The 21,357-nt window shown below is 35.8% G+C and overlaps 1 protein-coding gene across 2 annotated transcripts in view; it reads left to right on the forward strand.

Annotated features, from left to right (window-relative positions):
* The window catches only part of HMCN1 (hemicentin 1), a 482,205-nt gene that overhangs the window by 302,455 nt on the left and 158,393 nt on the right, over positions 1-21,357 (forward strand). For both annotated transcript variants that reach the window (XM_064594231.1, XM_064594232.1), the window contains exons 37-39: positions 18,558-18,659; positions 19,476-19,652; positions 20,341-20,492. In XM_064594231.1, the coding sequence (XP_064450301.1) occupies positions 18,558-18,659; positions 19,476-19,652; positions 20,341-20,492 (431 nt within the window). The remainder of the gene's footprint in view (positions 1-18,557; positions 18,660-19,475; positions 19,653-20,340; positions 20,493-21,357) is intronic.

Consider the following 21,357-nt stretch of genomic DNA (forward strand, 5'->3'; position numbering starts at 1 on the left):
AGATGTAAAATATCTCCCACTTTTACTCTCTCAGGTCTTATCAAAAAGAAAGGTGTTTTTATTCTCTAGACTGGATTAAAATATTAAATGAAGATTGTATCTTGAAGAACAGAATGTAGGTCTCTAGAGCTGGGAAGAACCAAACTTCAGTGTTTGGGGCTCCCAAACTTGAGTGTTCATAAAAATCATATGTATTAAACATGTTAAAAATACAGCTTCCTGGGCCAGTTCCAGATCTCCTGAAACAGTTTCTCTGATGCAAATGGTCTGTATGTCATTACTCAGAGGAACATTGGCCCAGACTCTAAAACCTGGCTTAGAAACTTACTAATGGAGTCAAGAATGATTGAAAACCAGAGTTCGTGAAAGAAATTAAGGATCCCATCAAATACAAAGCAACAACAGAAACAAACAAACAAAAAAACAGAGTCGAGACCTGAGAAAACATAAGTCTATAAACCTATGATCTGAATATGGTAACAAAATATATGTTAGCAGGGATTGAATTAGGGTACACACCTACACGGAAAATCATCAGAGAGTGGGGCAACAAGCTGGAAGACATCTGAGTTAATGTAAGAAGAAAGAAACAGAAGGTTAGTCATTGTGAGGATTTATTAAATGCTACTAAATTGGCTGGGGAATATAAAACAATCTTCTTGATACAAATCACAAATAGAATAGAGGTAAAATACATTATAGTACCTGAAAATGTTTTACTAATATGACCTTGACTTGTCCAGATAACAGTTCATCAGTCTGAAAGGAGGATAAATGATGAAGTGAACTTCTAATCTAATTATGATCAACCTGAAAGGAAGTGATTGGCTACTGTACAGGAATCTAGACTGAAAGTACTCCTGACAAGCGATGTCACATTGGATGTAAATGGCTCCCAACTTGATTCTGTCTCCTTCAGTACTTCTATTAATAATTTCAGTGAGAATTGGAGATGTTAACAAAAAGTATAGGAATTTCTAAAGGATTAGTTGACCATAGATTTCAAAAAGACTTCAGAAGTTAAAATGACAGGTTAACCTGATGTGAACCACTAGGTAAGAATAGGGTTGGAGAAGAGTGACTTAAAGACACCACACATTGAAATACTGGAGATATCAATGGCTTTCTGCAATTATATAGATACAATCATTCAATATCATAATAAAGCTAATTCGCCTTAGAAGTCAGTAATAGAAACTTACAGTATAAACAACAAGAAAGGAATTAGCCCTGTTATAGTCTCACTCTCTGAATGCCTCTGAAGTATTGTATCCAATCCTGGTGCTACATATTGAGAGGGACATTGAAAAATCTATAGAGAAGCAACTATCATTTAATTTAGTTTTTTTATTAATTTATTTGACCAATCTTATGGTTGCTTTCTGAGGGTTTAATCCCAGTCTTTATTGATGGGGTAACACATTTGGCAAATGAGCATTTACTATAATTGGCATCCAATGTATTCAATCCTAAGAAATTCAGCTTTCCAATTGTTTGATATTTTCCTTTCTTATAAAAAAAGATTGTAGATGCTTCCATTCTTCTCAAGTGTGGAAAAAAAGTGTTTTCAAAAGGCTAAGTAAGGGTGGATTGTCTCTCCTGGAAGACATAGAAGACTAAGTCATGATCCTGAGGAGAGGAACATTCTTGTGATCCCCTAGGTTTCTTAGGGGGAGTTCTGTCCATTATAGAAGGCAGAGACTCTCAGTAGGTGGTCCTTTTTGATCATCAAAGTTTCATAATTCTGAAAGTTCTAATTCTCTAGACCAAACTATGAAATTTTATCTAAACCTCGGATATTTGCCAAGTAAGACAGATGTTTCCACAAACAAATGATTACTTGGGGTCTAATGGCTCAAGCATTCATTACATCTGCTCTTAATTATATCCTAGGAAAGATTCACCAAGGTGAAGCACCCAGAAGTGGCATGTTGTGGTTAAAAGCATAGGCTTTGAATTTGTGTCCCTGTACTGCCAAGTTATAGCATGAGGACAATAGGCTTAGATGTTAACTTTTTAAATGTTTTTTCATCTGTAAAATGGGAAGGATAATGATAATATAATCAGAAGGTTTTTGTGAGGATTGAATGTAAGACTACGTATGCTTACAACTATAAGCTTAGCCTGATGCCTGGGTTCTAGTTATCATCTGTAAATGGTAGCTTGACAACTGTTTTAGCCAAATGCATACTTGGCTTTTGGCCCTCCTCACAGCACCAACATTTTAACAAATGTATCTGAAGTTCTGGTGCCTTTACTGTTGGCTAGGAACTATCTTGAGTCTGTATTAGTCGTCTGGTGAAAACATTAGTAGAGCACCCCTTAATTTAATTTTATTATTCTGAAGTATTTGCTTGGCTAACATCTGCTAACACCCACTTAAAAAAGGTTCCTCTATCATTTCTGTGTTTTGCTTAATAGCTCACTTGTGACCTAAAGCAGACTTGGGAATGTTGTGGGGAACTTTTTTTTTTTTTTTTAATGGATAACTTCAGTTCAGGACTCTAGTATTGGCTTAGTATAAATAAATTTATTACTCATTATATCATAGTTTTGGTGGTTGGGTGGGATTAACTCACTTTTAGATCAGTTATGTATTGAATTGAATTTAACCAGAATTTGAAAAAGTCAACTTACTCCTGTGAATAATTAAATTCATAGGTGAAGTCTAGCCCATGTTATGTTCAGAAGCAGGTATTGTGGTTTTGGAGTGGTAATGCTCATGTAGCTTTTGGAAGGAGAACAGAGAAAAAAAACCAACAAGTTGAATGGAATCCAACCTCTTTCTTGGAGTATGTAGACATTTATTGTTAACATAAGATATTGTTACCTTACTAATGTTTCTGTCTAAAACAGTGCTCATCTAAATTCAAAATTGCAAGATGATTCTTTTAAATGCTAGAAGGGAATTTTATATATATATATATAATCTCACAACTTCTTTATCCACTCATCTGTTGTTGGACACTTAGATTGTTTCCATATCTTGGCTATTGTGAATAATGCTCTAGTGAACATGGGAGTAGATATGTCTCTTTGAGATACTATTTCATTTCCTTCAATTATATGCCCAGAAGTGGGAATGCTGGATCATATGGTAGTTCTATTTGTAATTTTTTGAAGAGCCTCCATACTGTTTTCCATAATGGCTATACCAATTTACATTCCCACCAACAGTGTACAAGGGATCCTTTTTCTCCACATCCTCACCAACACTCATTGTCTCTTGTGTTTTTTATAATAATCATTCTAACACATGTGAGGTGATATCTTATTGTGGGTTTGATTTGCATTTCTCTGATGATAAGTGATGTTAAGCACCTTTTCGTGAATCTCTTGGTCACTTCTTAGTCTTTTTTGGAAAAATGCCTATTCACGTCCTTTGTCCATTATTTAATTTATTTGTTTTTTTACTATTGAGTTTATAAGTTTCTTCTGTATTTCCGATATATGGTTTGCTAATTTTTCTTCCATTTAGTGCATTGCCGTTTTCATTTTGTCTATTTTTTTCTTTGCTATACAGAAGGTTTTTAGTTTGCTATAGTCCCACTTGTTTATTTTGCTTTTGTTGTTTGTGCCTTTGGTGACATAGCCCAAACTGCTAAACTATTAGATACCTTTCCCCCTATGTTTTCTTCTAGGAGTTTTGTGGTTTCAGGTCTTACATTTAAGGCTTTAATCCATTTCAAGTTAATTTTTGAGTACCACACTCTCTTGATTACACTGATTGATTCTCATATGTTAAACCAACCCTGCCTTCCTAGGATTAGACCCTCTTGGTCTTGGTGCTTAATTTGTTTTATATGTTGTTGGATTCACCTTATTAGAATTTTCTTGATTATTTTTGTGTCTGTCCTCATAAGGGATATTGGACTATAGTGTCCTTTTATTAAGGCTGTCTCTGTCTGGTTTTATTATCATGGTAAAACTAGCCTCTTAGAGTGCTGCTCTATTTTGAAAGAGGTTTGTGAAGGATTCACATTAATTTTTCTTTAATGTTTTATAGAATTCCCAGTAAAGCTATTTGAGCCTCGGATTTTCTTTGTGGGATGTTTTTTATTACTAATGTAATTTTAAAATTTTTATACATCTATTCAGACTTTCCATTTTTTCTTGAGTCAGTTTTAGTAATTTATGACTTTCTGGAAACTGTCTATTTCATCTAGATTATCTAATTTATTGGCACACACTTGTTTATAATATTCCCTCATAGCCCTTTTTAATTCTGTAAGGTTGATAGTAATGACTGCTCTTTCATTTCTAATTGTAGTAATTTGGTCTTCTCTCTTTTGTTTTGTCTTGGTCTGTTTATCTAAAATTTTGTCCATTTTGATCTTTTCAAAATATCAGGTTTTGGTCTTATTGATTTTCTCTTTCATTTTTCTATTGTCTGTTTAATTTATTTATGCTCTAATGTTTATTATTTCCTTCCTTCTGCTTGTCTTGGATTTACTTTACTCTTTTCTGGCTTCTTAAGGTGGAATGTTAGATTATTGATTCGAGATTTATTTTTAATATAGCTGTTTATAATTACACATTTTACTCTAATCATTGCTTTATGTGTATCCCGTAAGTTTTAGTATGTTGTCTTTTTATTTTAATTTATCTCAGAGTATTATCTAATATCTCATGTGATATCTTTGACCACTTAGTTACTTAAGAGTGTGTTACTTAATTTCCACATATTTGTGAATTTCCCAAATCTTCTCTTGTCATTGATTCATAATTTTATTCCACTGTGGTTAGAGAACACACTCTGTATGATTTTAATCCTTTTAAACATATTGAGACTTGTTTTATGCCTAACTTATAGTCTGTCCTTGAGAATGTTACATGTGCATTTGAGAAGAATCTGCATTCTGCTGTTTTTGGATGGAGTTTTATGTGTACGTGTGGTTTATACTGTTGTTCAAGTCTTCTTGTTGATTTTCTGTTTAGTTGTTCTACCCTTTATTGAAACTGGAATATTGATGTCTTCAAATATTATTGTTGAATTATCTATTTCTCTTTTTGATTCTGTCAGTTTTTATTCCATGTATCTTGAGACTCTGTTATTATGTAAATGTATGATTATAGTTGTTATATCTTTTATGTGTTGAGAGTATCATTTAAAATTGCCCTACTTTGTTGCTAGTAATTTTTGTTTTAAAGTCTATTTTGTTTGGTATTGGTGTAGCCTCTCTGGTTTTTGTTTGGTTACTATTTGTATGGTATATCTTTTTATAACCTTTCACTTTCAACCTATTCCTGTCTTTGACTCTGGAGTGTGTCTCTTGTAGACAACATATAATTGGGTCATGTTTTTATTTTTTATTTTTTAAATCTATTTGCTAGTCTGTGCCTTTGAGTAGTGTTTAATCCATTTACATTTAATGTAGTTACTGACATGATAGAGTTTATGGTCTACTGTGCTATGTTTTTTTAAAATTTTTTTTATATGTTATTATGTCATTTTGGTTTTTATGTTTCTCCATTACTGACTTTTTATATTAAATAGCTATTTTCTTGTATACCATTTTATTTCTCTTGTTTCTTTTACTATATTTTTTTAGTTTATTTTTTGTGGTTGCCTTGAGGATCACAATTAGCATCTTAACAATATTATACTTTGGATTAATAATTTAATTTCAATAGTATAAAGAGCTTTGTTCCTTTACAACTCTCTTCCCTTTCCCCTTCTTTGTCCTATTATTGCCATACAAATTACACCTTTATTCATCATGATCCCATCAGTATAGACTTGTAATTACTGATTTATGCTGTTGTCTTTTTTTTTTAATTTTATTATGTTATGTTAGTCACCATACAATACATCATTAGTTTTTGATGTAGTGATCCACGATCCATTGTTTTCGTATAACACCCAGTGCTCCATGCAGTACGTGCTCTCCTTAATACCCATCACTGGGCTAACCAATCCCCCCTCCCTCCTCCCCTCTAAAACCCTGTTTGTTTCTCAGGTCCACAGTCTCTCATGGTTCATCTCTCCCTCCAATTCCCCCTGCCCATTCTTCCCTTCCTTCTCCTAATGTCCTCCATGTTATTCCTTATGTTCCACAAATAAGTGAAACCATATGATAATTGACTTTCTCTGCTTGACTTATTTCACTTAGCATAATCTCCTCCAGTCCCAACCATGTTGATGTAAAAGTTGGGTATTCATCTTTTCTGATGGCTGATTAATAGTCCATTGTATATATGGACCACATCTTCTTTATCCATTCATCTGTTGAAGGGCATCTCGGCTCTTTCCACAGTTTGGCTATTGCGGACATTGCTGCTATGAACATTGGGGTGCATATGGCCCTTCTTTTCACTACATCTATGTCTTTGGGGTAAATACCCAGCAGTGCAATTGCTGGGTCATAGGGTAGCTCTATTTTTAAATTTTTGAGGAACCTCCACACTGTTTTCCAAAGTGACTGTACCAACTTGCATTCCCACCAGCAGTGTAAGATGGTTCCCCTTTCTCCACAACCTCTCCAACATTTGTTGTTTCTTTCCCGTCCATTTTTGCCATTCTAACTGGTGTAAGGTGGTATCTCAGTGTGGTTTTGATTTGGATTTCCCTGATGGCTAATGATGATGAACATTTTTTCATGTGTCTGTTAGCCATTTGTATGTCTTCTTTAGAGAAGTGTCTTTTCATATCTTCTGCCCACTTTTTGACTTGATTATTTGTTTTTTGGGTGTTGAGTTAGAAGTTCTTTATAGATCTTGGATACCAGCCCTTTATCTGTAGTGTCATTTGCAAATACCTTCTCCCATTCTGTGGGTTGCCTCTTTGTTTTGTTGACTGTTTGCTTTGCTGTGCAGAAGCTTTTTATCTTGATGAAGTCCCAAAAGTTCATTTTTGCTTTTGTTTCACTAGCTTTTGGAGATGTATCTTGAAAGAAGTTGCTGTGGGTGATGTCAAAGAGGTTACTGCCTATGTTCTCCTCTAGGATTTTGATGGATTCCTGTCACACATTGAGGTCTTTCATCCACTTTGAATTTATCTTTGTGAATGCTGTTAGAGAATGGTCGAGTTTCATTCTTCTGCATGTGGCTGTCCAATTTTCCCAGCACCATTTATTGAAGAGACTGTCTTTTTTCCATTGCAGGTTTTTTCCTGCTTTGTCAAAGATTATTTGACCATAAAGTTGAGGGTCCATATCTGGGTTCTCTATTCTGTTCCATTGGTCTATATGTCTGTTTTTGTGCCAGTACCATGCTGTCTTGGTGATCACAGCTTTGTAATATAGCTTGAAATCGGGCAATGTGATGCCCCCAGCTTTGTTTCTCTTTTTCAACATCTCCTTGGTGATTCGGGGTCTTTTCTGATTCCATACAAATTTTAGGATTGTTTGTTCCAGCACTTTGAAAAATGTCATTGGAATTTTGATCGGGATGGCATTGAAGGTCTAGATTGCTCTGGGGAGCATAGACATTTTAACAATGTTTATTCTTCCGATCCATGAGCCTGGAATCTTTTTCCATCTTTTTGTGTCTTCTTCAATTTCTTTCATGAGTGTTTTGTAGTTCCTAGAGTATAGATCCTTTACCTCTTTGGTTAGGTTTATTCCGAGGTATCTTATGGTTTTTGGTGCTATTGTAAATGGAATTGTTTCTTTAATTTCTCTTTCTACAGTTGCGTTGTTAGTGTATAAGAAAGCAACTGATTTCTGTGCGTTGATTTTGTATCCTGCCACATTACTGAATTGCTGGATGAGTTCTAGTAATTTGGGGGTGGAGTCTTTTGGGTTTTCCACATAAAGTATCATGTCGTCTGCGAAAAGAGAGAGCTTGAGTTCTTCTTTGCCAATTTGAATACCTTTTATTTCTTTTTGTTGTCTGATTGCTGTTGCTAGGACTTCTAGTACAATGTTGAACCACAGTGGTGAGAATGAGCACCCTTGACGTGTTCCTGATCTTAAAGGAAAGGCTCTCAGCTTTTCCCCATTGAGAATGATATTTGCTGTGGGTTTTTCATAGATGGATTTTATGAGCTTGAGGAATGTTCCCTCTATCCTATACTCTGGAGAGTTTTAATCAGGAAAGGATGTTGTATTTTGTCAAATGCTTTTTCTGCATCAATTGAGAGGACCATGTGGTTCTTCTCCCTCCTCTTATTAATGTGTTCTATCACACTGATTGACTTGCGAATGTTGAACCACCCTTGCATCCCGGGGATAAATCCCACTTGGTTGTGGTGGATGATCCTTTTAATGTATTGTTGGATCCTATTAGCTAGGATTTTGTTGAGAATTTTGGAATCCATATTCATCAGGGATATCGGTCTGAAATTCTCCTTTTTGATGGGTTCTTTGCCTGGTTTGGGGATTAAGGTAATGCTGGCCTCATAGAATGAGTTTGGAAGTTTTCCTTCTGTTTCTATTTTTTGAAACAGCTTCAGTAGAATAGGTATCATTTCTTCTTTGAATGTTTGGTAGAATTCCCCAGGGAATCCATCAGGCCATGGACTCTTGTTTTTTGGGAGGTTTTTGATCACTGCTTCAATCTCGTTATGGTTATTGGCCTATTCAGGTTGTCAATTTCTTCCTGTTTCAGTCTTGGCAGCTTATAGGTTTCCAGGAAGGCCTCCATTTCATCCAGATTGCTCAGTTTATTGGCAAATAGTTGTTGATAATAATTTCTAATAATTGTTTCTATTTCCTTGGTGTTAGTCGTGACCTCTCCCCTTTCATTCATAATTTTATTAATTTGGGTCCTTTTTCTTTTCTTTTGAATAAGTCTGGCCAGTGGTTTATCGATCTTATTAATTCTTTCAAAGAACCAACTTCTAGTTTCATTGATCTGATCTACTGTGTTGCTGGTTTCTAATTCATTGATCTCTGCTCTAATTTTAATTATTTCTCTTCTAATGCGTGGCGTAGGCGTCATTTGTTGCTTTTTCTCTAGTTCTTTAAGGTGTAGAGTTAGTTGGTGAATTCGGGATTTTTCTATTTTTTTGAGTGAGGCTTGGATGGCTATGTATTTCCCCCTTAGGACCGCCTTTGCAGTATCCCATAGGTTTTGGACCGATGTGTTTTTTTTTCTCATTGATTTCCATGAATTGTTTAAGTTCTTCTTTGATTTCCTGGTTGACGCAAACATTCTTGAGCAGAGTGGTCTTTAGCTTCCCAGTGTTTGAATTTCTGCCAAATTTTTTCTTGTGATTGAGTTCCAGTTTTAGAGCATTGTGGTCTGAGAATATGCAGGGAATAATCTCAGTCTTTTGGTATCGGTTGAGACCTGATTTGTGACCCAGTATATGGTCTATTCTGGAGAAAGTTCCATGTGCACTCAAGAAGAATGAGTATTCTGTTGTTTTAGGGTGGAATGTTCTGTAAATATCTATGAGGTCCATCTGGTCCAATGTATCATTCAAAGCTCTTGTTTCCTTGTTGATTTTCTGCTTAGATGATCTGTCCATTGTTGAGAGTGGAGTATTGAGGTCTCCTACAATTAGCGTATTGTTATCAATATGACTCTTTATTTTGGTTAACAGTTGGCTTATGTAGATGGCTGCTCCCATGTTGGGGGTGTAGATATTTACAATTGTTAGATATTCTTGTTGGATAGACCCTTTAAGAATGACATAGTGTCCCGCATTTTAATTGGGCAGTTTGAGAAATTTTGACAAAGGTGTATATACACCCACATAACCATCTCTCCAGTCAATGACATTTCCATCACCCCAGAAAGTTTCTTCAGTCCCTTCCCAGCCAATCCCTCTATCTCCTCCCAAGCATCCAAGAATCTGATTTTTGTCACTATGAATTAGCTTTGTCTTTCCTAGAGCTTCATATAAATTGAATCATATGGTATGAACTTTTCAGTACCTGACTTCTTTAGCTCTGCAAGGTGTTTCTGAGATTAACCTATGTTTTTTGGGGGTAGTAGCAGTTTCTTTCTTCTTATTGTTGAATAATATCTTATGGTATGGGAATACCACAATAGTTGATCCAGTTATTTATTGATGGGCATTTGGGTGTTTTCAGTTTTTGACAGTTGTGAATAAAGTAGATATAAATGTTAAAAAAAAAAAAAAAAAGAATGACATAGTGTCCTTCTGTGTCTCTTATTACAGACTTTAGTTTAAAATCTAATTTGTCTGATATAAGAATTGCTACCCCAGCTTTCTTTTGAGGTCTGCTGGCATGGAAGATAGATCTCCATCCCTTCACTTTCAGTCTGGATGGATCTTTAGGTTCAAAATGAGTCTCTTGTAGACAGCATATGGATGGGTCCTGTCTTTTTATCCAGTCTGCAACCCTGTGCCATTTTATGGGAGCGTTTAAGCCATTCACATTGCGAGTGATTATTGAAAGATATGAATTAATTGTCATCATGTTGCCTGTGAAGACGTTGTTTTTATAGATTGTCCCTGTAAATTTCTGTTGTAGATCACTCTTGGGGACTTTCTCCTTTTATAGAACCCCCCTTAATATTTCTTGCAGGGCCAGCTTAGTGGTCACATATTCTTTCAGTTTCTGCTGGTCGTGGAAGCTCTGCATCTCTCCATCCATTCTAAATGAAAGCCTTGCTGGATAAAGTATTCTTGGCTGCATGTTCTTCTCATTTAGTACCCTGAATATGTCTTGCCAGGCCTTTCTGGCTTGCCAGGTCTCTGTGGATAGGTCTGACGTTATTCTGATGTTCCTCCCTCTGTACATAAGGAATCTCTTCCCCCTAACTGCCCTTAAGATGGTTTCCTTGGTTCTAAGATTTGCAAGTTTTACTATTACATGCCGGGGTGTTGGCCTGTTTTCCTTGATCTTAGGAGGGGTCCTCTCTGCCTCTAGGACTGGAATGTTTGTTTCATTCCCCAGATTAGGGAAGTTCTCAGCTATGATTTGCTCAAATACATCTTCTAGTCCTCTCTCTCTCTCCACTCCCTCCGGGATTCCAATTATTCTGATATTGGAACACTTCATGGTGTCACTTATTTCTCTGATTCTATTTTTATGGATTCTGAGTTGTTTTCTCCTGGCCTCGTCTTTTCCCTTTTTATCTATTATATTATCTTCCAGGTCACTTATTCTCTCTTCTGTCTCAGTTACCCTAGCTGTTAGATTATCTAGATTGGATTGGATCTCATTGATAGCATTTTTAAGTTCTGCCAATTCACCTTTTATTTCTGCCCTTAGAGACTCTATGTTGCCATTAATTGATTTCTCCATTCTAGCCATTGTCTTCACAATTGCTAGCCTGAATTCTGCGGTTCGAGTGCACACGACCCCACCGGTCTGGTTTTCCACCCTGCAGGCTGCCCTAAAGTCCTTTCCTGACACTACCCATCTGCGAGTCTGTGCCCCGTCCACAGTGTGCGAGGCTGTCGCTCACCAGCGGTGTAGGATCCTCACGGCCAGGCACCCTCCCGCTGCCGTTTATCCTCCAATATCTGCCCGCAGAATCACGGCTCTCCGCTTCGTACCTCAAAACCAACCGCCTGCGATATTCTGTTTGTAGAGATCCAGATCTTCTTACATCTCAGGCTGGTTTCATGGGTGCTCAGAGTTGTCTGGTAGATATCCAGCTCAATTCCAGGACCAGTTGAAATAGGGTCCCCTACTCCTCTGCCATCTTTACCCCCTCTGATAGTCCACTTTGAGCCTATGCTGTTGTCTTTTAAATCAGAGAGGAGAAAAAAAGTTATGCTTGAAATATAGTTTTACTGTCTCTACTATTAGTTACTTATACTAGTGCTCTTTATTCCTTCATGTGTATTAGAGTTACTATTTCTTTGCAGCCTGAAGGACCTTTAGTATTATGTGTAAGGCCGGAGACTAGTGATGAATTTTCTGGGTTTTTTAAATTTTATTTTCCATGAATGTTTTAATTTCTCCTTCTAAAGGATAGTTTTGCTAGAGATAGAATCCTTTGTTGATAGTCTTTTTCTTTCAGCACTCTTAATAAGTCTCCCAATGCCTTGTGGCCTCCATGGTTTTTGATGAAAAATCAACTATTAGACTTATTGAGGATTCCTGTACATGATAAGTCACTTCTTTTCCTTGCTGCTTTTAAGATTCTGTCTTTTTCATGATATATCTACATGTGGGTTTCTTTGAGTTTACCCAAGTTGGAGTTTGTTAAACTTCTTAAATGTGTGCATTAATGTTTTCCCTCATCTTTGGGAAGTTTTCAACCATATATCTTCAAGTATTCTCTCTACACTTTTCTCTCTCTCCTCTCCTTTGGAACTTTCATTATGCCTAGTGCTTGATGGTGTCCCACAAGCCTCAGAGTCTCTGTTCTGTTAATTTTTCTTTGTTCTTTTTCTTTCTGCTCCTAAACTTGGATTATTTCAAGTAACCGATCTTTAAATTACTGATTCTTTCTTCTTCCAACTCACATATGGCACTTTTAAATTTCAGACTTTCTATTTGGTTCTTTCTACAATTTCCAGTTCTTGATCAATATCTCTATTTAGTGAAACATCATTCTCCTGCTTTCTTTTAGATATTTAGACATGGTTTCTTTTAACTCTTGGAATGTAATAAAATAGCTGATTTATTTTATTTTATTTTTTAAAATTTTTTAAAAAGATTTTTATTTATTTATTTGACACAGAGAGAGAGAGCACAAATAGGCAGAGCAGTAGGCAGAGGGAGAGGGAGAAGCAGGCTCTCCGCTGAGCAGGGAGCCTGATGTGGCACTCGATCCCAGGATCCTAGGATCATGCCCCGAGCCAAAGGCAGACGCTTAACCTACAGCCACCCAGGCGCCCCGATTATTTTATTTTATTTTGTTTTTAGAGACAGAGGGGGAGAGAGAGAGAGAATATCTTAAGCAGGCTCCACACGCAGCAGGGAGCCTGACAGGAGGCTCAATCTTATGACCCTGAGGTCATGACCTGAGCTGAAATCAAGAGTTGGACACTTGACTGACTGAGACACCCAAGTGTCCCTTAAAATAGCTGATTTAAAGTCTTTGTCTAATAAGTTCAATATCTGGGTTTCCTCGTGGACATTTTCTCTTGACTGCTTCTTTTCCTGTGCATGGACCATGCTTTACTATTTCTTTGCATGTTTCATAACTCTTGTTGAAAAGTAGATATTTTAAATAATATAATATGGCATGAAATGATGCTCAACATCAAGAATCAGCAGACGATTGCAAATCAAAACTACAAGGAGATATCACCTCACACATGTCAGAATGGCTAAAATGAAAAACACAAGAAACAACAAATATTGGCAAAGATGTGGGGGAAAAGGAACACTCATGCACTGTTGGTGGGAATGCAAACTGGTGCAACCACTGTGGAAAACAGTATAGAGGTTCCTCAAAAAAATAAAAATAGAATTACCTTATGATACAGTAATTTCACTATTGGGTATTTACCCAAAGAACACAAAAACACTAATTCAAAAAGATATATGCACCCCTATATTTATTACAGCATTACTTACAATAGCCAAATTATGGAAGCAACCCAAGTGTCCATCAATAGATGAGTGGATAAAGATGTGATATTGTGAGATAGATAGATGATAGATATAGATAGATAGGTAGACAGATATAATGGAATATTACTTAGCCATAAAAAAGAATGAAATCTTTCCATCTGCAACAACATGGCTGCATCTTGAGAGTATAATGCTAAGTGAAATAAGTCAGTCAGAGAAAGACAAATATCATATGATTTCACTCACATGTGGAATTTAAGAAACAAAACAAAAGAACAAAGAAAAAGAGACAAGCCAAAAAAACAGACTCTTAGCTATGGAGAACAAACTGATGGTTACCACCAGAAGGGAGGTGGCTGAGGGGATGGATGAAATAGGTGAAGGAGATTAAGAGTACATTACCATAATGACCACTGAGTGAGGTACATAATTGTTGAATCACTGTATTTTACACCTGAAACTGATATAACACTGTAACTATACTAGAATTAAAAAATAAAAATTCAAAAATAATAATATAATGTGGCCATTCTGGAAACCATATTTTCTTCTTTCCATTGTTATTGTTGTGGTAGTAGTCACTACTATTGATGGGGTTTTTGGTTTTTGTCTTCTGTTTATTTATTTAATGAGTAGGTAGAATACTGTTACTCCCCAAAATGTTCACATCCTATTTCTAGAATCTGTGACTATATTAGATTACATGTCAAAGAGGAATTAAGAATACAGACGGGATTAAGGTTGTTAATCAACTGACCTTAAAACAGGGAGATTACCCAGGATTATCCAGGTAGACCCAGTGTAATCATAAGGACATTAAAAGTGGAAGAAGGAGGCAGGACTTCAGAGTGATAGGACGTGAGAAGGTCTTATGAGTCCTCCACACATCTCCATTGCTGGTTTTGAAGATGGAGGAAGGGAGGCCACAAGCTAAGAAATATAAGTGACCTCTGTAAATTGGAAAATGCAAGGAAATAGATTCTCCTCTGCAGCCTACAGAAAGGAACTGAGCCCTTCTGAGACATTTATGAGACATTTATTTTAACCCAGTGAGACTGTGTTGGACTTCTTTCCCATAGAACTGTAAGATAATAAATTTGTATTGTTTAAACTGTCAAGTTTGAGGCAATTTGTTGTGAAAGCAAGAGGAAACTAATATGGTGAGGTTTCTGAACAATTTCTGTGAAGTCTGTCTTTACAGATTTTTTAACATGCCCCTGGGGAAAAGGCTGTTTGCACTAAGCAAACTCTGAATCCGATTAAATAAAGACAAGTCCTTTGAGTGTGGATTTCCAGGGAAGGGCCAGACAGGTCAAATAGTGACAGTTTTCTAGGAATGATGCTCTTAGGTAGCTCCAAACCCATTCTGCTTCTTTCAATGTCTGCTAGGCTGCTTTTTTCACTGTGGTTGCTAGGCTATCTGTTTTCAAAGTTACTGCTGATCCGTGGAGAGAGTGGTGGGAATAGAGGGAGATAAAATGCCATAAAACTCACTGTTCTTAGTGAGATTTAGCTGTTTTTCTTGAATAAGCACTTCTTGGATTGTTGCAAGTCTTTGGTTAATTTCCAGAGTTCTGAAAAAGTTGATTTTGACAAATTTTCCAGTGTTCTTGTTTCTTTTATGGAGGAATGGATTTTTGGAGTTCTTACTCTGCCATTCTTGCTGACGTCTAATCTTTTTTTCTTTAAGTTCTCTAGAGGAATGAAAAATAGCGAACCCACTCCATAGCTCCTGCATTTCTTATTCTTACCATAATGTTTTATTGCAGCAGTTACATAGTCTGTCAAAGCCTTCAGTGATCACTTCAGTCCAGAAGGCTTCAAGTGAGTATTTAAATAACTGTTTAGAAGGAATGTGCCATGGACTAATTATTTTTCCTTTTCAGTTTGAAAAGTCAGATAGCCATATTTAAAGGTCTTTTGTGTTTAAATGCCATATCATTCATCTGAATTCAGTGCACAAAACAGAAACATTCTAGTCTTTTCAAGCAGGAAGGGTTAACACACTGAATTAAATGGACACAGATATGAAGGAGGATTAGGTTCTAGGCTTTGTCTTCAGGAACAACCTCCAGACATACAGAGAGCTGACCCACAAAGACATTTACCCTGAGGACAGATTTTATTTTAAACTTGTTGAAAACCAGCTTTGAGTTTCATTGCCTTTTGTTGTTGTTTATGCTTGTTTGTTTTCTTTGGTATTGTCTTCTGCTTTTATTTTTATTATTTCTTTATTCCTGACTTCTTTTGGTTTATTAATGATCTTTTTCTGGATGCTGAGTTGAATGCCTAGAACACTTACTCTCATTGTTTCTAGTTTTTAATATGTTAATTAGGGCTCTAGGATTTCCTTTGAGTACTATACTCTACAGCTAGGAGACATACTATATGTTTTAATTTTAATCAATCTCATTCTATTTTATTTTTTTCTTTATACTTTTGTCTTGATTTCCTCTTTAATGTTTTCCCCTTGTAAAGAGCTTTATATTTTTGTTTTTGATTTCTACTCATTTTTATTATAGTTTTATTAAATTGTGGCTGTAAATGATTTTGTGGCCTAATATATAGTCAGTTTTGAACATATTCTATTGGCATTTGAAAAAAATGTATATTCCTTGTTAACTATAAATGTACATACACACACATATACACTCACAGTCTGGATGGGTAATTTTATCTTTCAAATTCTTTAAAACCTAATTTTTGTTTCACTATAATCAGTTCCTGAGAAAGGTGCACTAAAATATACTACTTTTATATTTATTATATATTTTATATATACATATATATAATAAATATATAATATTATATATATAATTTTTCAAAATTTTCCTGCTCTTTAACAATTTTGCTTTGTTATTCAATGCATAAAGCATTGCCATTATAATGGATTCTTCATGAATCGTGACATCTTAGGCAATAGAAAGCACGTTGCTTTGGCATGTTTAATGATTTTTGCTTAGTATACCAATTTGTCAGAAATTGATGTCCCCCTGTTGTCCTGGCATATCTTTGCCCAGCTCTTTATTGTCAGTATTTTTGTGAGTTTTTTATTTATGCTCTTTATCCACTTAGACTTTTTTTTTTTTAAGATTTTATTTATTTATTTGAGAGAGAGAGAACGAGAGACAGAGAGCAGGAGAGGGAGGAGGGTCAGAGGGAGGAGAAGCAGACTCCCCGCGGAACAGGGAGCCTGATGCGGGACTCGATCCCGGGACTCCGGGATCATGACCTGAGCCGAAGGCAGACGCTTAACCATCTGAGCCACCCAGGCGCCCCTCCACTTAGACTTTTTTATTAAAGAAAATAGTGTTGGGGGCACCTGAGTGGCTCAGTTTGTTAAGCGTCTGCTTTTAGCTCAGGTCCTGATCCCAGAGTCCTGGGATCAAGCCTTACATCGGGCTCCCTGCTCAGCGGGGAGCCTGCTTCTCCCTCTTCCTCTATCTCCCAGCTTGCGCTCTCACTCTCACTCCCCCTCTATCTCAAAATAAATAGATAAAATCTTAAAAAAATAGTGTTGGGGTGCCTGGGTGGCTCAGTCAGTTAAGTGTCTGACTCTTGATTTCGGTTCAGGTCATGGTCTCTGGGTCAAGGAATAGAGCCTGCATTGGGGTCTTTGCTTAGCAGGGAGTTTGCTCAGGATTCTCTCTCTCCCTCTGCCCCTTCCCCCCAAATAAATAAATCTTTAAAAATAAAAAATAAAAAAATAAAATAGTGTTAACACACAGATGTGTTAGCTCTTTGTCTTTTAAGTAAAAAACTAAGCTCATTCACATTTATGCTCTTGATTTACATAATTGATTTTATTTCTTATTTAGTTCTCCTTTCTCCTTTCCTCTTCTGTTTTTACTAGATTAATGAATAGATTGATTGCTTGATTGTATATGGGTTGGGGTTGAAGGGCTCCACTGCATTAAATGAGTCAAATTTAAAATGTAGTTTTTCTATAAACTTCAAATACTAACTTATATCTACAGCATCTTCTCACAGTATGATAAGGCCTCTAGTTTACTTGTGAGTTTTTCATCCTGGCATTCTTCCTATACTCCTGGAGATAGTGTTAGAAGCATAGCGCATTGCTATTCTATGTTTGTTACTCCTTTTATTCCTGTATGCCTCTCAGACTTTCCAAATTCCTACTTTATTGTATGCACATTAAATAATAGAGTAGCATTATCTGTGATATTTAAAATTAAAAATGTAGTTTTCTATTTTATTTTACTAACAATTTAATTATAACTTTTATATCAAAAGAAAAAAACTGCTAGTAAACAAAAAAAAGATTCTAATTTTTCTGAAATGGTTTAAGATAGTACTATCTGAAGATAAAGTCAGATATTATGAGAAATATTGATTTCCCTTTTACTGGAAGAGTTCAAATGGGATAGCTTACTTCTTCTTGTTAAAGGCAATTCATCATCAGACCAATCAGATTAATTGGAATAAAAAAATAGTCCTTTAACTTTCTTTACTATCCTGCTAATCTATAATTCTGAGGATTTTCCTACTGGGGACAAAAGAACTAATGATCCTGAAAACTTATTAAGATCTTTTTAAAGATAAATTTATATGTATTTATTCTATTTTTTAAGAGATTTTATTTATTTATTTGTGTGTGAGAGAGAGAGAGAATAAGCCGTGGGGTATGGGCAGAAGGAGAGAGAGAGAGAAGTAGATTCCCCGCTGAGCAGGAAACCCGATGCAGGGCTCAGTCCAAGGACCCAGAGATCATGACCTGAGCCAAAGGCAGATGCCCAACAGACTGAGTCACCCAGGTGCCCCAAGATCCTTTTTTTATCCTGTTCTTCAGTTCTACTTAATAGAATACTTTTGGGGGCACCTGGGTGGCTCAGTCGTTAAGCGTCTGCCTTCGGCTCAGGTCATGATCCCAGGGTCCTGGGATCGAGCCCCGCATCGGGCTCTCTGTTCAGCGGGGAGCCTGCTTCTCCCTCTCCCACTCTGCCTGCTTGTGTTCCCTCTTTCACTGTCTCTCTCTGTCAAATAAATAAATAAAATCTTTAAAAAAAAATTAGAATACTTTTGTTCCAAGTATATCAGTGTATATATGTAAAAGACAGAAAGGAATGATAATTTCCACTGAGCATATAGTATCAGTTTAAATATTCTACTTATGTGAATTAATTATGTTTGGGCTTCTTGTAGAACCACCTAGTCTGGAGGATGCAGGGAAGATGCTGAATGAGACCGTGGTGGTGAACAACCCCATTCAGTTGGAGTGTAAGGCAGCTGGAAATCCCTTTCCTGGTAGGTTTACTTGTGGACTCCCTAACTTAGTGACATTTTAAGATTTCTGGAAAAAGCTAAATCTGTTTATGAGCACAATATAGTAATTGCTAATAAAGGAAAGATTATGGAATACATTCCAAGGGTAAAGCAGTGATAAGGATATAATTAGGTGGATGGCATTTTTGAATTTTCATTGCTTCTAGCTGCATGAAATAATTTACCCATTTAAACAAGGTAGAAATATGTGAATAACTAATTGTCTTATGGTCCTTACTGTGGCCACAAAACCCCCAATGGTAGTTTTTTATACACTTATGTTGAAAAACATTTTTTTCTCTAGTTCAAATTGATTATCTTTATAAATCAGTCAATTAACGAGAATATTATTCTTTTTGTTGATTCTCATCACTGGTAAGTTATTAATATGAATCAATAACAATATAATTTTTTAGGCTAATAGTGTGTACAGTCTTTGGTTTTGATCAAATGCATAGACAAAATTTTTATAGATGACAGGAATATATACAACAAAAAGAAATAGAATTGGTTAAAAGTTTGCAATCAAACAATATTGATACATTAGAGATAACATAAAGAATATTTGCTTTATAATTTCATTTTCAGGACTCTTATATTGGCTTGGCTTTTCCTGTTTTTCCTAGGGTTACCTCCTCCTCAAAAATATCCTAAAGAGGTATTTAAACTGATTAAGCTTGAATGATAAGCCTAAGAATAAAGCAGTTCTTATTATTTTAGTTAACCTCCAATTTGGAGGCATCGAGCTTTAAAAGAAAAAATTTAAATAGATGGACTTCTTTCTTCTTCCCCCTGCAGTTATTACATGGTACAAAGATAATCGTCCACTCTCAGGTTCCACCGGTGTGACTTTCTTGAAGAGAGGACAGATCATTGATATCGAAAGTGCCCAGATAACTGATGCTGGCATATATAAATGTGTAGCCATCAACTCAGCTGGAGCTACAGAGTTATTTTATAGTCTGCAGGTCCATGGTTAGTGGCACTTCTCCTAGATTCATGCTGGGGTAAAAATGCATTCAAAATGATTAAGTGCTTCTATAAAATTTTAGTTGTGAATAGTGTGTTTTGTCATCTTTATTTAAAGATGCAGTGTTCTGAAACTGATGACTGTTTTTATTTCCTGATTCCTATTAAAATGCTCTAGTTTCCCATGCTGTTGAACTTCAATTTGCTTTAGATGAACTGTTGAAATAGTTATCAACAATCTTATCAGCTAATGACAATAACCCTCTTTGTAAATATTGTCTATCAAAATCATAGATTTGGTCAAACAAAGATTTTAAGTTATTACCTCTAATGATGCTTTTAAGACAATGTAGTTGTCAGGGATACAGTGGAGGAAGACACACACATACACACCCACACACACACACACCTGGAAATCAAGAAATAAAAGTGCACTCTGGCATTAAAAACTGGATTTCCTAAACAAAGTAGGAAAGCCTCCTTTTCCTCATCTGTAAAATGGAAATTATTGATAATTGGATAGCTGTGATTAGAATCTCAAATAAATGATGTTAAAGAACTCAAAACAAAACCATGAAAAACCCACATGTGGAAACACAACTGTAGACATTATATATACTACTCATTATTTTAGGTGAAATATTCTGTGATATTAATATATCTTACTTTTATTTACCTTTTTATTTCTTTTCAGTGCCCCCATCGATTTCTGGCAGCAATAACATGGTGGCAGTGGTGGTTAATAACTTGGTGAGGTTAGAATGTGAAGCCAGAGGAATCCCTGCCCCAAGTCTGACCTGGTTGAAAGATGGGAGCCCTGTCTCTAGTTTTGCTAACGGGTTACAGGTACTTTCTGTCATGTCTTAAGGGTAGTCTACCACCTGATTATTAAATACAGTATGAACAGGTAAACCTGTTAACAAGATTTGGAGAATAAGAATTAACAAAGGTTATCCAAAAATATACACATTTATATCCATAATTACCATAGCCACACAATTGGGATTTCTAAACAGTTCTTTAAAAGCTCAGTACATCTAAGAAATCTTTTATTTCATATGTAGATACTATATTTTGACCATTTGTTTTACTTTCTACCTACCTCCCCATCCCCATTCCCTGCCACCAGCACAAAAGATACCTTGCACAAAGAAGTGTTCATCAACAACAAAAACAGTAATTTCCTCCTAAAATTTATATTAAAATGTTTGGAAACATTCATGAATTAGAGAACCATATAGGGTATATTTAATTTTACAAAAACATTAAGTAATAAAGTAAGAAAAATTAGAAAGGCAACATTATAGAAATGAAATTTGAATCTGAGAAAGCAGTTTAAGTGCTTCACATTGACTCAAAATTAAAATTATAGAAGCACACATATCTCCTTTAAAGTGTACTTTAATTTTATTTTGCCTAGTAGAGAACTTAGTTTTCCCACCATTCTACTTTAGTTTTTCTCAAAAATCCACTGCTCGAAGAATTTGGGACCATAGAAGATCCAGAGTTAATGTCAGTATTTTAGAAGTACAACTAGACCAATGGGATAAAAGAGCCATGAATGCGACTAATTAATTTATTTGGCTGCTACTTTGCTATTAATTATAACTTCTTACTTATCCTAACCAAGAAAACTAGAAGGAAGATTAGCTGCTCTTATTCCCACTTTTTCTCATCTTTTTCCCCTGGTGGCTTTTTCTCTCTCTGCAGT

Source organism: Mirounga angustirostris, unplaced genomic scaffold, assembly GCF_029215605.1.
Source record: "Mirounga angustirostris isolate CCGP_5_RB_7025 unplaced genomic scaffold, mMirAng1.0.hap1 SCAF_6, whole genome shotgun sequence".
Taxonomy (NCBI): Eukaryota; Metazoa; Chordata; class Mammalia; order Carnivora; family Phocidae; genus Mirounga; species Mirounga angustirostris.